Source organism: Drosophila obscura, unplaced genomic scaffold (assembly GCF_018151105.1).
Source record: "Drosophila obscura isolate BZ-5 IFL unplaced genomic scaffold, ASM1815110v1 contig_150, whole genome shotgun sequence".
In the NCBI taxonomy this organism is placed as follows: Eukaryota; Metazoa; Arthropoda; class Insecta; order Diptera; family Drosophilidae; genus Drosophila; species Drosophila obscura.
In genome coordinates this window covers 11,031,350-11,048,127 of record NW_024542736.1, presented here as the reverse complement: position 1 = coordinate 11,048,127, position 16,778 = coordinate 11,031,350, and the positions used below count along the sequence as shown (strand labels likewise).

The following is a 16,778-nucleotide window of genomic DNA, read 5'->3' as shown; positions in this document are numbered from 1 at the left end:
GCACACCACCAGAGGAGAAGCCTGCTGGTCACCAATCAGTCGATGTGTTCATCTGTGGTCTTATCAGGGGGGCGTGCGCAAAGCGTCTTTATCTCCGTGGGTACAACAAAACGCGTAAAATTTTTTGCGCACGCTGAACGAGCGCAACTGCACACGACTTTCTTATCTAATCAGCAGCTAAACTACAAAAACATACAATTTCAATAGCTCCAGATTGGGTATAAAAGGAAGCATTCTTCAGACAAAGGGAATCAAACAAGTTCCAGTGGTTTAATCAGTCGTAGCTTTCAACAGTCAAATTAAAAATAAATCCAACAAGATGCCTTGCAAAGGATGCGGAAACAGTGAGTACAACATTCTACACTCTTAAATTATACATAGTTCTAATACAACGAATTCTTCACTCACAGACTGCCAGTGCACATCGGGCCAATGCGGAAGTACCTGTGCCGGCAACACCCAGTGCCAATGCGCCGCCAAAACAGGAGCCAAGTGCTGCAAGGCCAAGTGATTGTGTGCTGCCAATTGTTGTGGCACGAATAGTACTTAATTAGTTACCAAATCTCCGACTGATCCTAATGCAAATCTGAAGATAAATAAAATAAAAAATTATGTTTTAGTTCAAATTAATAACATGAATTATTCTTTGGAATTACAAGCTTAAGAACACATTCATATGTATATGGATACATACATATGCACATATCTAGTTATTACACTGCCAGTTGGAATATAAATATGAGCCCCATAACGACTTATTGAGTAGGATAGCGAGCTAAGTCCATGTCCAGTCCCCTAATATCTGATTACTATACGTATAAGTAGGGTGCATACCAGAAACGTTGAAAAGCCAATATATAATTTGTTGGTTGAAATCAAAACCATTTCTAAGAATTTTAAATATTAATTTGAACTAATTTTAAAATGCGAATCCTAGCTGTAATTGGCGCTTGAATTGTGCCCGCGAAAATTTGTTTTTATGTATACCCGTACTCAAAAAAGAACTAAGGGGTATATTAGAATTGTGGTAAAAGTGGTTGTGTTTAAGGCAGAGAAGGAAACGTTTCCGACCCCATAAAGTATATATATTCTTGATCAGCATCAATAGCCGAGTCGATATAGCCATGTCTGTCTGTCTGTCTGTCTGTCCGTCTTGTTGACCGCCTAGATCTCAGAGACTATAAGAGCTAGGGCAACCAAATTTGGTTTCCAGGCTCATGTGATATCACAATGCTACAAGAGTAGTTCAAAATTTCGCTCATAAGATCACAAATTTATATACTGACTGAGTACGGGTATAAAAGTAGAGTCGCGTCCATAGAAGCGACTCCCACGTTCCTTCTCGTTTTTTAAATTATCTTGAAAACGAAAATCCCAAAATCGATATTTTCACCAGTTATAGGACTAATAAAGACTTATAATTAAGCCTGTTGTCTTAGTAAAAAACCGTTTCGGACAACGAGCTCGAGTCGATATAAACATGTCCGTCTGCCAGTCGGAACATTCCTACACATGTATAGCTGGCCAAGAAAGTTCTTCCAACATTAATGCTTTGCTTTTCGGCAAACCTGTGGATATATAATTATAATAGGAAGAGAACCATTAAAATAAATCATTTTAGTTTTAGTAAAACAATCTCAGGCCCTGCCTACATATTTTTATGACATTCGTTGTAAAGGATTTAATTTCTGGTCCACTCTTGCCATAAGTTTGTAATCTTTGGGGTTTATTTAATTTCGAGCCAGGCAAAACAGCATTTGCTCAAGTGTGGTGATGTCTGGGTGACTGGGTGTCTGGGTGTGTGTGTGTGCATGTGTGTGTGTGTGTGTGAGGAGTTAGGTGAAGGGCCATCAGTAGTCAGAAGGGCACTCGAGGCGCCGCAGTCTTTAAATGTGCAACTTGGAGAGGCGAGTGAGCAACGCATGCATGTCTGAGTGCTGTGTGGCAAGGCTTGTCCCGCCTGTCCTTGCCAGAGTCCTTCAGGATGCGTTCACAGGGCAGGTCTGACAAGCAGACAGGTGGGCCAAGTGACAAACAGATTGACAGCCGAGGCCGTCAGTCTGTCAATTCGCATCCGAAAGATGCATTAAGCGCGCTAATTGCAGTTGACAATTTCATTTCATAGGCAGCCAATTGAGAATTGAGAAGCCATGGCTCCTGTTACTGTTCCAGTTCCAGTTCCTGTGCCTGTTATGCTGTTGTTGTGGCAGTTAGTGAGGGAATGGGACTGGGGAATGGTAATGGTAATGGGGATGGAAACTGTGATTGCTTCTAGTTTTGTAGCCCTGGCCGAAATTTCAATTTCAGCGCTTTTAATGACGTTAATCGGCGGAAATGGAATCGCGCCTGCTAACTGCCTTTTTGCACCAAGTCATCAAACTTAATTTGTCGGGAGGTTGAAGCTCAAATGTTTTTACAGCCATTTCCTGTTCAGGCAGGCAGTCAAAATGCCAGACAGCCCCCAACACCGACACCGATACCAAATCGCAATCCGAATGCCAATCAGTATCGTTCTATTGCCTGCCTGCCGTTGGCTATGCATATTTGACTTTGTTTCTGGCCGGAAAATTTGTGTCACGGTTTTTTTTTTTTGGAGATTCATGCCGATAAAAGGGACACACGTTCCAGCCGAAGGTTGCACTTGAATAGCATGGCGGACTGCAGGCCGCGCAAATAAATGGCTCACGCGATGCTCTTAAATCTCTGCCCAAGACAGCACGACACGGCGTACACGCGGCGTATACGCGATTTCAAGCTGCCAGCTGAGCTGTCCGCCTCAAAGCGCAAACGCAAACAGTTAATTACGTCATTAAGTTTTCATGTCACAGAAGCGGAACGAAGTGCGACGAAGCGGAACGGAAACAACTGCAATGCGGACACTTCGTGAGGACTTTGTCGCCAGGACAGGCCGAGCGCTATGCTCTGTTCTGTGCAACAGAATGGGGCAACAGCGGCATCACTTATGCATAAGAACATTTTAACTTTTCGTTAGCCACTTTTGAATGGACGTGCAGTGAGGCAACTTTCAAGGATGCCTCTTGTGTTTATCTTTTGCGTGTGAATTTCGCCTCCTGGCAATGTAAAGTTTTTCTGCGGCAAAATCAAATTATCCCCACAATACCGCACACACACACACAGCAAGTTTTGGCAAGGAACGCAACATAAATTAATGAAATGCACAAAAACTGCGAATGTATTGCCAGGAAAAGTCACTCTGCTACCGCTCTCTGCCCGCCTGTGTTGTGCGCAAATATTCTTAATAATTTATTGCAATTTGTTTGCTAAGCGCTTCAGAACTTGCTGAACTTTTCAACATAAATTAACAGATTAGTTGGCTGCCGTCGCGCCGTGTGGCAACCGACTACAAAAAAGCCCCCCAAAAACCAACTTTCAGCAGGTGCCAAAACAGAAGAAAAATAAAAAAACAACCAGGACGACGATACACACGGACTAGATTCCGGCGGCGGCCCAGTGTCTGTCCGGGTTACAGCTGCTCAGCAGCTCAGCAGCTTCGTTAATTTCTGGGAATGTGGCCATCGAAAAGTTTTTAACCAGCACAGCACGCACTGATAAGCTGAGTAGACCTGCTACAACCTGGGCCCAACGCTTTTGGCCACTATAAATCTTTAACAATATTTGGCGCAGCCTGTGGATCCTCTGGGCTGTTAAATCTCCGGGGAGTGGCGTTTTGCCAGCAGCAAACGTGACTTGTAAAGTTTCACACATTTCCCCCGCACCACCGCATAAAATATTCAGTTTTCAGTTTTAATCTGTTTTGTTTGAAATGCACTTGACAGACAAACAAATAACTTTGGTTTATTGGCTTCGAATACTACTCGAATTTATTGTTGTGGCTGTCCGGGCATCATAGTTCAATCAGTTTTAAGTGATTGGTTTCTGACTTATTGAAACTCAAATTACGAGCTGGAATATTTCCGAGAAAATCGAAGAATTTACTGCCATCATCCATCCAGTGACCTGTGTCCATAAGAAATTATCTGGAATTTTTGCGCAATTTGTTCTTTAAACGTGTCGCACGCAGCAAAATTAAAACTGTCAACTGCCGACATTGATTTCGATTTGTGGCACACATCGTGTGGTCCCAGGTGCGTAATCAGACACGCCCACTGGGAGAGCGGCTGTGTGGCGTTGGCAGTCTGTCTGGTCTGGGCGTTTTTATCAATCGCTTTGGCGACACACATTTAACACGAAACTCATTTTGCTTTCGTTTCGTTTCATTTTCCTTTTTTGATTTGTCGCTGATTTCCCCAAGCACTTTAAAGTCCCCCGTACATTGGGGGTGAATGTGTCACAGCGTGTTAGGCCATAACTATGGCACAGGAATGGTTTTGGCTTTTGGGCCATGATGGCTGGCTTCATGGCGGGCAAACACATTAGGGCAGCACATCCTGCGATTGTGGCGGGGCGGAAGTGCTTCCTGCTCGGACCGCTCTCGGACCATCCCTTTGTTGACAGCAATTTCATATGCACGAATGCACCATTAGACGATGTCACACATAGCAAAGACAAAGGCGAGTAGAAACACGCCCATTCAGGCTTTTTGTCTGCCTGTCACTTCGCCTCCGAGCAAACAAACAAAATTACAGTTTTGTCCTGGTTGACCATTAGATTTATTATAAAACTTTAAAGCAGTTCAGAGCGGATGAACCACACCAGTTCCACTTCTAGTCCCCTGCACCTTCCTGCCGCTCCATTGTCCTCTAGGGTGTGTGTGTGTGTGTGTGTGTTAATGCTGTAATTAAGTGAACATGGCCAACACAGCTGACCTGGCAGCTGTCCAGCATGTATCCTGTGCCACCCAGCTGCATGTCCCCCCCAATCTCTGATTCCTGTCAGTTGCAACCAGCATAAGGTGAGTGGGGAGGCGACAAGTACAAAAAAAAATGCAAAATGTCAGCGACAATTGTGAAGCATTTCGGTATGCCAGGACTAACCTCCGGTGCATTGGCCACCCTGACTCCAGTCCTCATTAGCTAACTGGGCACGTGCACAAATCAATTTGGGTTCACGTCTCGGACTCCAGCTACGTCCTTTAGCAATGCCAAAAACAATCATACGACGCGTTGTCCAAATGGCAATCAAAGTCAAATGCTCTTGGAGTTGAAGCTGCAGCTCTAACCACAGGGATTTAACGGGGGGAATGTTTTAATAAGCAATGCCGAGGGATGCCACGAGAATGGCATATGGCATGCTTCTCTACGTGGATTGCTGCATCTTCGGTTGGTAGAAAATGTAATGCAGTTTTTTTTCCCCTGAACACACTCAGCTGATGCTTATCCTGTGGCAGTGCTTGGCAACCGCTCTGATAAGTGCACTTCATGATGTTCAAATTATAGTATGGCTGCCATCAGCATTACCCAACACCCACCCACACACACACACACATGCACACAGACACATTGTTGCATAGACTATTAAACACACTTGAGTAGGAAGTGCTGAGGAGTAGATGAAAATGCATTTTTAACGCAGCGCAAATGTGGCAAGTGTTTGGCAAGGCTTAGACTCCTCCACCTCCACCTCCGCCTCCATCATCATCATCATCATCTGGCTTTTAGCTAACCAAAATTCGGTGGAAATTCAATGCAAACTTTTTAGAGTCACTAAACTTTCGACTTTTTCCCTTACTAATTAAAGGCCAATTAGGGGTGAACTTTTTTTGGAAGCAAGTCCCAAACTATTCCCTGTCGACTCGAGCCTATTGAATGACACTTAATCTCTCGCTCAGGGTTTGAGTAGCCCTTTGCACGTAATCGTCGCTGTAATTGTAAGTGACTCTCGAGGACAGCTAAAAGCGGAAATTAAATCACTGAAACCTATACTCATGTGGTTGGAAACAATCACGTGACTTGGCTGCCCAATGTCGGATAATAATGTCATAAATTAATCAAGACCAGGCCACGCCCTCAAAGACTGAGTAAATAGTGGAGTAGTTGGGGGCCCCAAGGAAATAAGAAGCAGATTCAGCAGCCACTCGTGACAGAGTGTGGATTTATTTAATTGCCAGCCAAACAATCGGTACGTTGAGTCAATAAACGAAGGAGCAGCGCTGCCGACTCCCGGTTGTGGCAGTGTCCTCTGTCGAGCATACAAATCCCGGCCACGAAGTCCATTTGCATGCAATGAAATGTGGCCTCATTTGTGTGACTCGATTGGCTCTGCTCGACTCTGCTGGCAAATTGAACTCTTTTTGCTCCCGACTCTTCACTTTAATCAGGGTCCCAGGAGCATAGCATAGTTCCGAGGATCACGTTTCATTGGCCCAGGACCACAAACAGGATGCAGTGAGCATTGAAAGCAAAGCCAAAATCGTTGCAATTTGGCTGGTATCCACAACAATGGCAAATGGAAGCGGCCAAAAACCAAAGCAAATACTCGTACTCGTATTCGTATTCGTTCTCGTCCTCCTCGTACCCGAATGTCAGTAAAAAGCGAATCAGCCACAGAGCCACAGAATAGCAAAGGAGCAGCGGGTGGCAAAAGTAGATCAACCAAAGTAGAAATCAGACCCGATTCAGAGGCACTTTTGAGGACGAAACCCAAACACTGGCACAAACACAATGCCCATGGCCGAATGAGCCATAAGCAGCAGGAAGCGGCAAAAGAATTGCATGACTTAATGCAACCCCTACTGGTTGATTAGATGATTCTTCACTTGGAACCACTCTGAAAAGGAGTTCGAGTTTGTTTTTTAACTAAGAGTTTTTTTTTTACAGCTTCTCTTGTTTTTATGACGATATTTGTTTTAGCCCGGGCGCTCGCTCGCTCCATTTTTGGGCTCTTGGCATATGGTTCTCGTACTTTTACGTGCCTGTGCTGTGCGCCCCTTTTCCCAGATGATTTATAAAGTGCAATAGCCACGCGACAAGCCAAGCGTAAATGTAAACTTATGCCGCAGACTCGCATCCTTTTTATTTGGCGGCCGACTGTACATTGCCAATTCCATGGCCAACTGCAGGACTTTTGTTTGATAGGCCGCCATTTGAAGTTTATTGCATATAAGCCGCCTGCCCCACTGAAAGAGAGTAAAAAGCTGTTAATTTATTTGCATGCCGCTAAATAATGCAGCGACAGTGAAAAGTTGATTTTTATACCCGTATAAATTGGTTTTGTAAGTGGGTAGGTACCCTGATATACACCGAGAGCCTGGGCGGTGTAGCGGGGGTTCACAGCCCGGGATTCCCCCCCCCCCCCCGGGGTGGGGAGAACGCCGACTGAACAGAGGACTAAAGCCAGGATCAGCGCCCCCCCCCAAACACCCACCCCGCGGGGCCCAGGGGAAGGACAACGAGGGAGGAACAAAACACAGGGGAGGGCCACCGACCACCCCGTTTTTTGTTTTTGTCTGCCAGAAGAAGCCTATCCTTCTGGCAGAGCGCTGGAAAAGCCGCTCTGTGGTTTTAGTCTAATGAAAAATGTATATATGTACATATATGTATATGAGTGTCTGTGTTTTCTGTTGCTTAAGTGGCGCTAGTAAGCCAGATATACGTGTGTGTGAGTGTTCGGAGAGGTTAAACATGGAAATGCTCTTCCAAAAGTTTTTGGGCTTCAGCTGAAAGTGGAGGAGGTGTGATTCGGGATTCACTCAGAAACTGAAACTTAATTAAAAGACATATAAATTATTTGCGCCTGAACGAGGGGGGTCGTTCAATTCAAATTTACACAATTTTTAGAAGGGCTACGTGCAGGTTTCAATGAAATGAAAATATAAAATATGCATTTACAACACCACCCCACAAACTGTTCAGATATAGAGCCAGGAGAGTTGGTTGGCTGCTCTTGCCCGAATAAGTATGCCACGGGCCACGTGTTGGGGAATCGAGCCAAAAATGCTCCAACAATATGCGCCCTGCATTCAAATGGAGTAGGAGAGTTGTGATAGAAAGAGCGAGAGGGATGCGAAAGGAAGTGGAAACCTCTGCCAACCGCTGGGTGCATTGTTCGACTGTCTGCGAGGCGACAAAGCCACTCAATAATAAATGTAACGAGCGCATTACAAACACTTATTGCAAGTTTAAAGTGCCGCCGCCGCCGCCGCTGTCGTTGCATGAGAAATGCAATGTGGCACTAACCATACTCCGGCACGAAGAAATATACGTATATACCTACATAGTACGCTCGTATGTTTGCATGCTATAAGGCACACTATAACTATAACCGTATTCGAGCTGTAAGCATCTGACTGCCACATAAATAATTGCACAGTTGCTGGCAAATAAAATGGACATCAAGACACCAACTTAGTCGACTAGTCTCCGTGTATCTGTGCCTCTCCTCTGTGTGTGGCAAGTGAAAACTTCTGCAACTTCTTGTATTGTCAGTGAAAAGTGGTGCAGGTGGAGTGGGTGGCAGGAGAGGCAGGGCAGGCAGGGGTAAAGCACAGTTAGAGCGGAGTTGCTGCCCGGGTCGCTTGCACTTGAAGTGGAAAAACTTTGCTGCATTGCGTTAGGAAAAAACTTACTTTCGACGCTAGTTGTAGTAGCTCGTATAAAAAGCAAAAGTTTGCCGTCAAAGCGAAAGTTAAAGCCCGGAACTGCAGCTGCAGCATACATACACAATATAAATAAAATAATTCCCGGCATTTACTTTAGCGGACATGTCGCTGGGGGGTCCTCAACAAAAGGTTCAATTAAGAAAATTAAGAAAATGATTTGCAAATTACTCGCATTTTGCATTTGCTGTGGCCAGGCGACACCTGGACCAGGTGAATGCTAGCGCTCCGAGAAATGGAGAGTGCCAGAGCCATGGCCTGGGGGTGCGGATATGTGAACTCACACTCGTATCGAAATGGCACAAAAACTTTCTCGTATTCCCTCCAGCAAGTTGCACGAACGAACGAGAAAAAAAAAAAATTCTCCACAATTGGCAATCGAAAATTGGAAAACTTTTCCCTATATTTGTTTTGGCTTCATTGACTTGGATTCCCGCGCACCCTCAATGCCATACACATTGCTTAGATTCTGGCACCCACACAAATACACAGATACACAGATTGCTTAGATACACACCCACACAGATGCACAGACACACACACACACACATACGAACACTCGCATGGACAATCAACTACCGCTCAGCTGCTGTGCTACTATTATCAAAAGTTTGGGGCGCAGCTCTGCTTCAGCAGCAAGCCAAGCGAAGCAAAAAAAAAAAAAAACAACTTTAATAGAAACTTGTATGTAGGGGTATCCATGGGATTGCGCAAATGGCAGCGACTTTAATTGCAAAACGGGCACTTTTCAATTTGTTTTCACATTGCCGTGGCAGCTTTACTGCACCACCGTTTGCTCCACTGCCCCAATGCGCTGCACCACCAACTCAAAGCGGCGTTTCACCAAGATGCCGGCCCCCAAAAAAATAAAGAACTCTGCAATTAGAGTGCAAATAAATGACGTTTTATGTGTTTGCTTTGCTAAGTCCCGCTCCTCTCTCTCTCTCTCTGCCGTGAATTATTAATAGTTACCCCCGGGGCGATACTGCCAGCCATGGCAGTCGTGGAAGGCCTGGGCTCGGCTAAAATCCGTCGGGACTGTCGAAGCGCTACGCGGCGTATGCGTAATAAATGTACGAGGAAGAGAGCCCTGCAGGTGCATAAAACTTTGTCGTTGTCGAACTGATTCGTAGTTGTGCAGAAATTTAATTAAATTTTTGCAATGTTTGACATGTTCGGAGTTTGCATTTTGGCGGCCAATTTCTTTGTGATTTCTAGGTACAGCGAGAAATTATGTGAGGCTGCAGGATATCCGATGTTTGCACCACGTTTTTAGATATGTTTTGCAAGCCAAGGATCATCATAAAATTTCCTCGGGATGCCAGCATTGTGTGGTCTCTGTTCAATACTCACTTGAAGTAAGTTAAAGTTTCTTCGAGTGTGGAAAAACATTGAGTAGAAATATCATAGAACCAATAGACACGTTTCGGTTCACAGCCTGTTATGTCTATGGGTATATATGTATGTGGCATATTTGTGTTCTCCGCTGCGCTGCGTGTGCCCCATTCACTTTGTCGCCGGCGCTGATTTCCCCAAGCAGCAGCACCTTCAGTCCGTGCCACGGCCCCGACCCAATCCTTTCTCTCCATGCAGTTATCAAAAGCGAGTGCGAGTCTGTCAATATGCTTAGGGTTGGGGGCTTATGGCAAAAGCTTTTCGCTCGACTATGATTTAGGTAAGCGTCCTGGGAGACGCCATCGATGTGGATGTATGGTTGTGGCCATGTCCGTTGTTGATGCTGATGCTGAATGCTGACACCAGCGACTAGGACACCGACCGCACCCAGACACACTCATAGGGCAAACCAGTTAGTGATTTTATTATTTATTGTTCTGCGTCGACTCGCAAGGGATGGCAGGCAGGGGGGCGACGCAAAAGGATTTAACACATAAATATTTCATTTCTGTGCGGTTTTGTTGTTGTTGTTGTTGGAAACTGCTTTTGGGTGGCGGCGGCTGGAAAACATTTTGGAGTGCTGTCAAAAATGTTTTTGCATTTGCATTATAATCGTTTGCCATACAATACAAATCTATGCCCAATGCATATTTTATAAATGGTCCTCGGCCACATAACACTCTCAACGATCCCCTGAGAATGGCACCACCACCAATCCACCCTTTCAGGATGAATGAATGAATGAGTAAAAGCATTTTACTTGAACGAATTATATTTCATGCGATAAATTCCAATGCCCTGACGTGGGTCATACATAGGTTGTGCCCAGGAGTGCCCAGAAGTGGATATCTGTGTGTGTGCTTTGGTCATGTGGCTGTGACAAATTGAAATTAAATTTCGTCTGTTTGCAGATCACATTGGAAATTCTGTGACATTCCGGGGCAAGGGTTTTATTTAATTACAAAAATGTTGAAATGTGTTTGCGTTTTGCATGGGAATTGATTTCTGTCCAAAATTGAAATGCCCTTCAACTCGATTAGCTGGATTAATTGACTTTTACGGGACGGACCGAAATGGGACTCATTAAATTGGGGCATCCAAGTGTAAACTTTTGGCATCATCTGATGTAGGAGAAAGGGGAAAAACATACATTGATTTTGTTCTTGACATACTTAATTAGCACATAAATAATTGATAATTACTGAATCATTGCGGTTAACGCAGCCGAATAATCTAAATAGTGAAATTTAACTAATTACAATTAAAGGTAACTAATTGGATTCAAAGCCGACCGCGAATGGCAATTAATTAGGCGAAAACATCAATGGTTGCCCAGTGGTTGCCCAACGGTTGCAGAATGTTTGCCCAATGGTTTCCCGATGGTTGATGGCTGCCAACGCTGAGGTCACCGTCCAGGAACCCAGCCAGCACTGCGTCCCTTGTGGTCTGGGGTTCCTATGGCACCCGTCCTGGGCTGCTCTCTGTCTCTCTCTCTCTCTCTCTCTGCAGAACTCTATTTTATTATAATTCTATTTGTGGGACTTTTTTAATTTCATTAGCCTCCACTCCACTCTGTTCCGCCCCTGCCCTATCCCACCCCGGCTGAAGCTTGTAATTAAAATGCCACAAAGCGACGCCAGCCAGTTGACGACGAGTCGCACATCCATCGGCGAGACGGGCTCGTGGTCCGGGAATAGCAGCGAGCCGAGCGGACCGGGGACCGGGGACCCGGGCCCCAGGAGAGCTCATCTCGCGGCACAGTCGAGTGCGGATTGTGGACGCGCCCACGCATTTTCCTATTAAAAATTTCAATTGCCGCGTAAAAACGCGCGTGTAGAAAATAAACTCGCCTAAAATGGAATAATTAAGCAGGTTCATTCATTAAATTTTCCATAGCAAAAGTTAAATGCAGATCAGGCCCACTGGCCCATCCCCCATCCCTCTCTACACATCGCCGTAAATTCTGTTCAATTTCGGTTTAGGATATTTTCGGTCAACAGCGTTGATTTCTCTCTTTTTTTCGCTTTACTTTATTTGTTGGCTTTGAATGTGGAACAAAATGAATAGATTTGCGGCAGAAACTGCTGACCGCTTCGGTAATTACAGTGCAGAGTGCAGCAATAGAATTGTGTCAACCGAATGGGAACGAAACTTTTACAGCACGAGAACGAAACTGGGGAAAACATGTGGCCAAATTGCATGGAATGAATATGTATTTGCCACATGAGGCGGCAGTGCTGAAGGCGGTCTCCTCGCCGGGACTGTAGCCGTAGCAGGTGCGGATTATGCATAAACATAAACCCACTGGCCGTCCCAGCAGGATGCCAGAATGAATACCAGGACTACCACAGCCACAGACAAGGAGTTGCAGCAGGGCTGCAGCCCTCCAGTGGCCATAATGCATGCAAACTTGCAATAATTTTTCCTTGCCGAAATCGTTTTCTTTATATATTATTTTTTTTCGTTTTTTTTTTTCTTCTTTCGAAATTTCACAACCAATAAATTTTATGTTTTCTGTGCAGCAGCGCCAGAGGAGGAGCAGCAGGCAGTAAAAACATTTGTGGTCGTTCGTAGATAATTAAGTTTTCAGCCCGCCCTCCCGCCGTCCACTTCAAGACCCTGTTCTATATATACTTATGCCTCTGAAAATGTATAAAATCTTATTCAGAATTGGAAATTTCAAGCCATGCGATATCCTGCGGCATGGGTAGCTCTCAGTTTGGAAAGTTGGTTATATTTTTAGCAGACTTTTAATCGATGAAAGAGTATAATGTGGGAGATTTTTCCTGGTATATGCCTACAGCAATTCCAGAACACAAAAGTTTCCCAAACTTAGGTAAAGCCAAACTGCATTTGTCAGCAGTTTGGTCAGTGGAACAAATCAAAAACGAGCCATGTAAATCCATTCTTCTTTTGGCTGTGCATTTCTTAGCATTCCTCGTGCGATACACATGCATTATGGTACTTATCCCCAAGTTCCACTCGCTTCGGGAGCTGCAGCTGCCCCAAACAGAGTGCCCCGTGTCAGCGTGTGAGAGATTGAGACGCTGCCCAGCCAAGAGTTGAAACAGCTCGAGGGTTCTTACCCACAAATGTCAAAACGAACTGCACAATCATGGGTTGGCTGGAGTACTCTTCACGCGCACCGCAAGCATACAAAATAAAGCAAAATGACGAACAGAACGAACCACTTCTCATAGACCAGCAAGGGCGGTTGTAGTTGCAGTTGCAAAGACTGCAGTAGCAGCAGGAGCATCTCGGCATTCGCCTTGGTGCAGTGCTACGCACCAAAAAGTGGGTTACTACCGGGAGAACGGCTTTGGTGATGCTCATGCGGAAGCTCTGGACAGAACAACAATGCAGAAGGTAAACAAAAACACGTGCCACACATTTATCCGCAGCGAAGAGTGTGTGCCCCAAATGCGCATGAACGGATAATGCAGGATATATTCGTCTTCAAAGAGAGAGAGAGAGAGGTCAGACCTCAAGCGGATAAAGAGAACAGAAGGGACACTGCCGCGGATACGCAATGTTTATGCTTCTTGATTAAGGTACATTTGAAAGATTCCCTGAAGTAGGAGGAGGCGTAGGACCTCATGTTGGTCCACCATTTGGAGGGGAAAATATTGTTGCCAACATTTTGGCATCGTGTTTTGATGGCTTTGAATAAACTGACAGCTATCAATCGCAGTTGTCAATGGGCCAAACACTCACACACAAACACACACAAGAGTTTGGGCCCCATTGATCTGCACAAGTGTAAACGTTAAACGCTGTAAATATAGTTACAAAGTGTTCATTGAAAACTTATCGAGGCGTAAAGGCAGATGCGATATATTTCCATTTTAAATAGCACACAGTACCCATTGAGGAGGTGTGTTGGGGTGGCTCTGTATGTGTTTATTTGCGAGTATGTTTGTGTGTGTGTGTGTGTTGCATGCAAACTGGATGCTGGCCTCCCGATGTCTGGCTTGCTTCCATTTATAGCTTACCTTTGCCTGCTTTCCGCATTCGGTGGGGTTGGGTGCTGGGAGGAGCTCACAGCCAGTTTAGGCCGAATCTGGCCATAAATTAGATGTATGGTAAACGTAGGTGTGTGGGAATCGGTAGTGGGTGGGCTGAGCTGAGCTGTGCTGTGCTGTAAATAAACCAAATTCCCATCGAATGGGCATAAATTTTGGGACATTGAACATTGAATTCGAACCCATTTACTTATCAAACTCAAATTCAATTTCAATTTGGTGACAAATGCAATTTAATTAAGCTTTGAATGTTGCACTTCACTCCAAGCTAAGGGCGAAGTGAGTTGTTTCCTTCGAAACGCCTGCCATTGTTCCAGACATCAATGGGGCTGACATTTGATGTATTTGTTGCCACAATGCACACTGCCACGCGGTGCGGTCCTCCCCTCCGTAATAAACCCCATGTAATGCGCTCGTAAAGGCCTGTCATACAATATGTTGCCCGGCTGGCAGCAGACAGTCTATTAAATTTTCGTTGATAGCCCCCCATCTGCACATGCGATAACTTGATGGGGGATTCGCCACTCTTTTTTTTATAGGAGTATGACAGCACAAAGCACATTTCAGGGCCGTTTAATTAGCATGCAAGCGTTGATATTATTTTAATTAAATGAGCACAATGCTGTCATTTCTTTCTTGGGGGCATGAAATGTACTTATTAATATGGCAGACGCTTCTTAATTATTTTTTTTTAGATTAAAGGGTACTAAAGACATCTTTAATGCTGCACAGCATTGAACGCGTATGAGAAATGCATAAACTTCAGTGCAAAGTCATTCTGTTCTACTGTCAGTTCGGTTTGTTGACCCTTTTTGCAGGAGCTGACAATCGCATACCATTCTCTCTACTGTCCCAGTACGGAGTGCCCGTGGCGCTGGGTTTTCTTTCTTGTTTTTTTTTACATTTTCTGTTGTTTGAAAGTGAGGTATTTCTTTTGCTGTTAGTGCTTTTATAAGTACTCTCTTCATTTCTTAGCCAGCTCATCGCAGCTCTTGGCAACGCCTCGCATTGCCTTTAGCCTTCCGCTTTCTGCCATCCATCAGACTGGTAGTAAGACGCATTAATTCATTTTAGTTAAACATTATTAAAAACTTTCCCCCCCACAAAGCTGGGGTAAAAAGTTCAGCCAGCGCACCTTGCCTTTGTGGTTGAGTGTGGTGCAAGTGTGTTGCGAGTGTGGTGCGAGTGTGGTGCAGTGGCGAGTGGCGTTGGTAAAAGTTGCACACTAATTAAGCGCTAATAACATTTTAGCACAGTTTGCCGAGAACTTTTTACCCGGGCATGCAAATGTGATCAACCGCACAAAAGGGCTAGCCAGTCCCGGCTTTGGCTCTGGAGCATACAAATCAGCATAGAAAATTAAGCTGGAGGGCTGGTCAGAGGGCGATGGCCAGGCTCCGCAATCAATTTCACACACAGACAAGTTAAAAACATTTTAATTTCCATTTGGCTAGAATACCAGGCTGGCCAAATTGCAGCGATTGCCATCAGATCCCAAGGCACTGGAATATTCTAGGCAAATTTTTAGGCAGCTGCCAACTGTCACACAGGTGGGCGGTCCACGGGACACGGGACAGGCTGTGCCCCCTGGCGATCTCTCTTTCTCTCTCTCTCTCTCTGGGTGAGCGATGGAGTGGATACCAGAGGTGGAAAGCTGAGAAATGCTGCTGCTGCCAGCTTGCAGTCAATTGGATCTGTGGAGCTGCCAGGAGCTGTGTGGATCTGTGTGTGTGCTGGTGTCACTGCACTTTACATGTGATGTGAGCAAATAGTATGTAGCAAGTCCCCAACTGGTCATGGGGTTAGTTTTCTTGTTTGCTACTCCTCGGGTAGCGCACAGCTTCTGTTGCAAGTTGCAAGTTGGTTGACTTCAGTGCCTTGAGTAATGTTGCTTTGCTGCATGTGATTTGCATTCGATGCTGCAAGCAGTGTAAGAGTTTGGGTTTAGGTTTGGGTTGATTTATGACCAAAGAAATTTCACTTGACATAATCTTGGGCAATTATCTTGAATATGGCACCCCAGTGACTTCTGACCGAACCGAATTGAATTCTAATTTTACAAGACGGCAACTGGAGTACAATTAAACTAAAAGTGGTGGGGTGGTAGGGGGGCTAACGAGGTCAGTTATTCCCCCTCTTTGACTCTGACTCTGACGGTGTCCTGTTCTGTGCTGCTTCGTCTGCTAAGGCAAATAAACGCTTATTTGCACACTAATTGCACCTGCGACGTGCTTTGTTATTATAAAATTCTATATTTACATAAGCGCCGGTCGTGCCTCGTCTTCAGCTCTTGTTTTCGTTTTCGCTATTGTCACAATATTTGTCTTTGTTAGTGCTGAAAGGCTTTTTTGGCTCTGCTCGGCTCCGCTCTCCTGCTGAATACATTTTTCAAAGTCTTCAAAGCCAACTTGGAGTATGATTAACCATGCAGATGCCGCTGCTGTTGCTACTACTGCTGCTGCTCCTGCTGTTCCTGCGGTTGCTGCGTGCTCGAAGCTTAATTATGCGCAAGGTTAGCCTGTCTTTGCTCCAGCCAGCCATGCCACATCACACCAGCCACTCGTACCCGTACTCGATGCCACGTGTGCATCCTTGACCCAGGATGCGTGCCGTGTGGGCGTGTGTGTGTGTGTGTGTGCAGCGGCAGTCGAAACAGTAGCTAAATTATGGTCATTAAAAAGCTTTCAGCTCGTGGACATACTCGTATCAAATGACATTAAAACATGTGTGGAAAATGCACGAATCCAAATTAGTTTGACCTCTGGCCTTAAGCGACTCCACATACTCGTATGTGACGCGGGCTGGTTTAGATGATTGATGCAGCTGCCGACTGACGGGGAAAGCCT

General features: G+C 45.2%; 1 protein-coding gene across 1 annotated transcript; it reads left to right on the top strand.

Annotated features, from left to right (window-relative positions):
- The first annotated feature begins 233 nt into the window (after positions 1–233).
- LOC111066431 (metallothionein-2) lies at positions 234–625 on the top strand. Its single transcript, XM_022355035.2, has 2 exons — positions 234–344; positions 411–625. Exons 1-2 carry the CDS (start codon positions 320–322, stop codon positions 509–511), a joined length of 126 nt encoding a protein of 41 aa, XP_022210727.1. The 5' UTR covers positions 234–319; the 3' UTR covers positions 512–625.
- Positions 626–16,778: the final 16,153 nt, after the last annotated feature.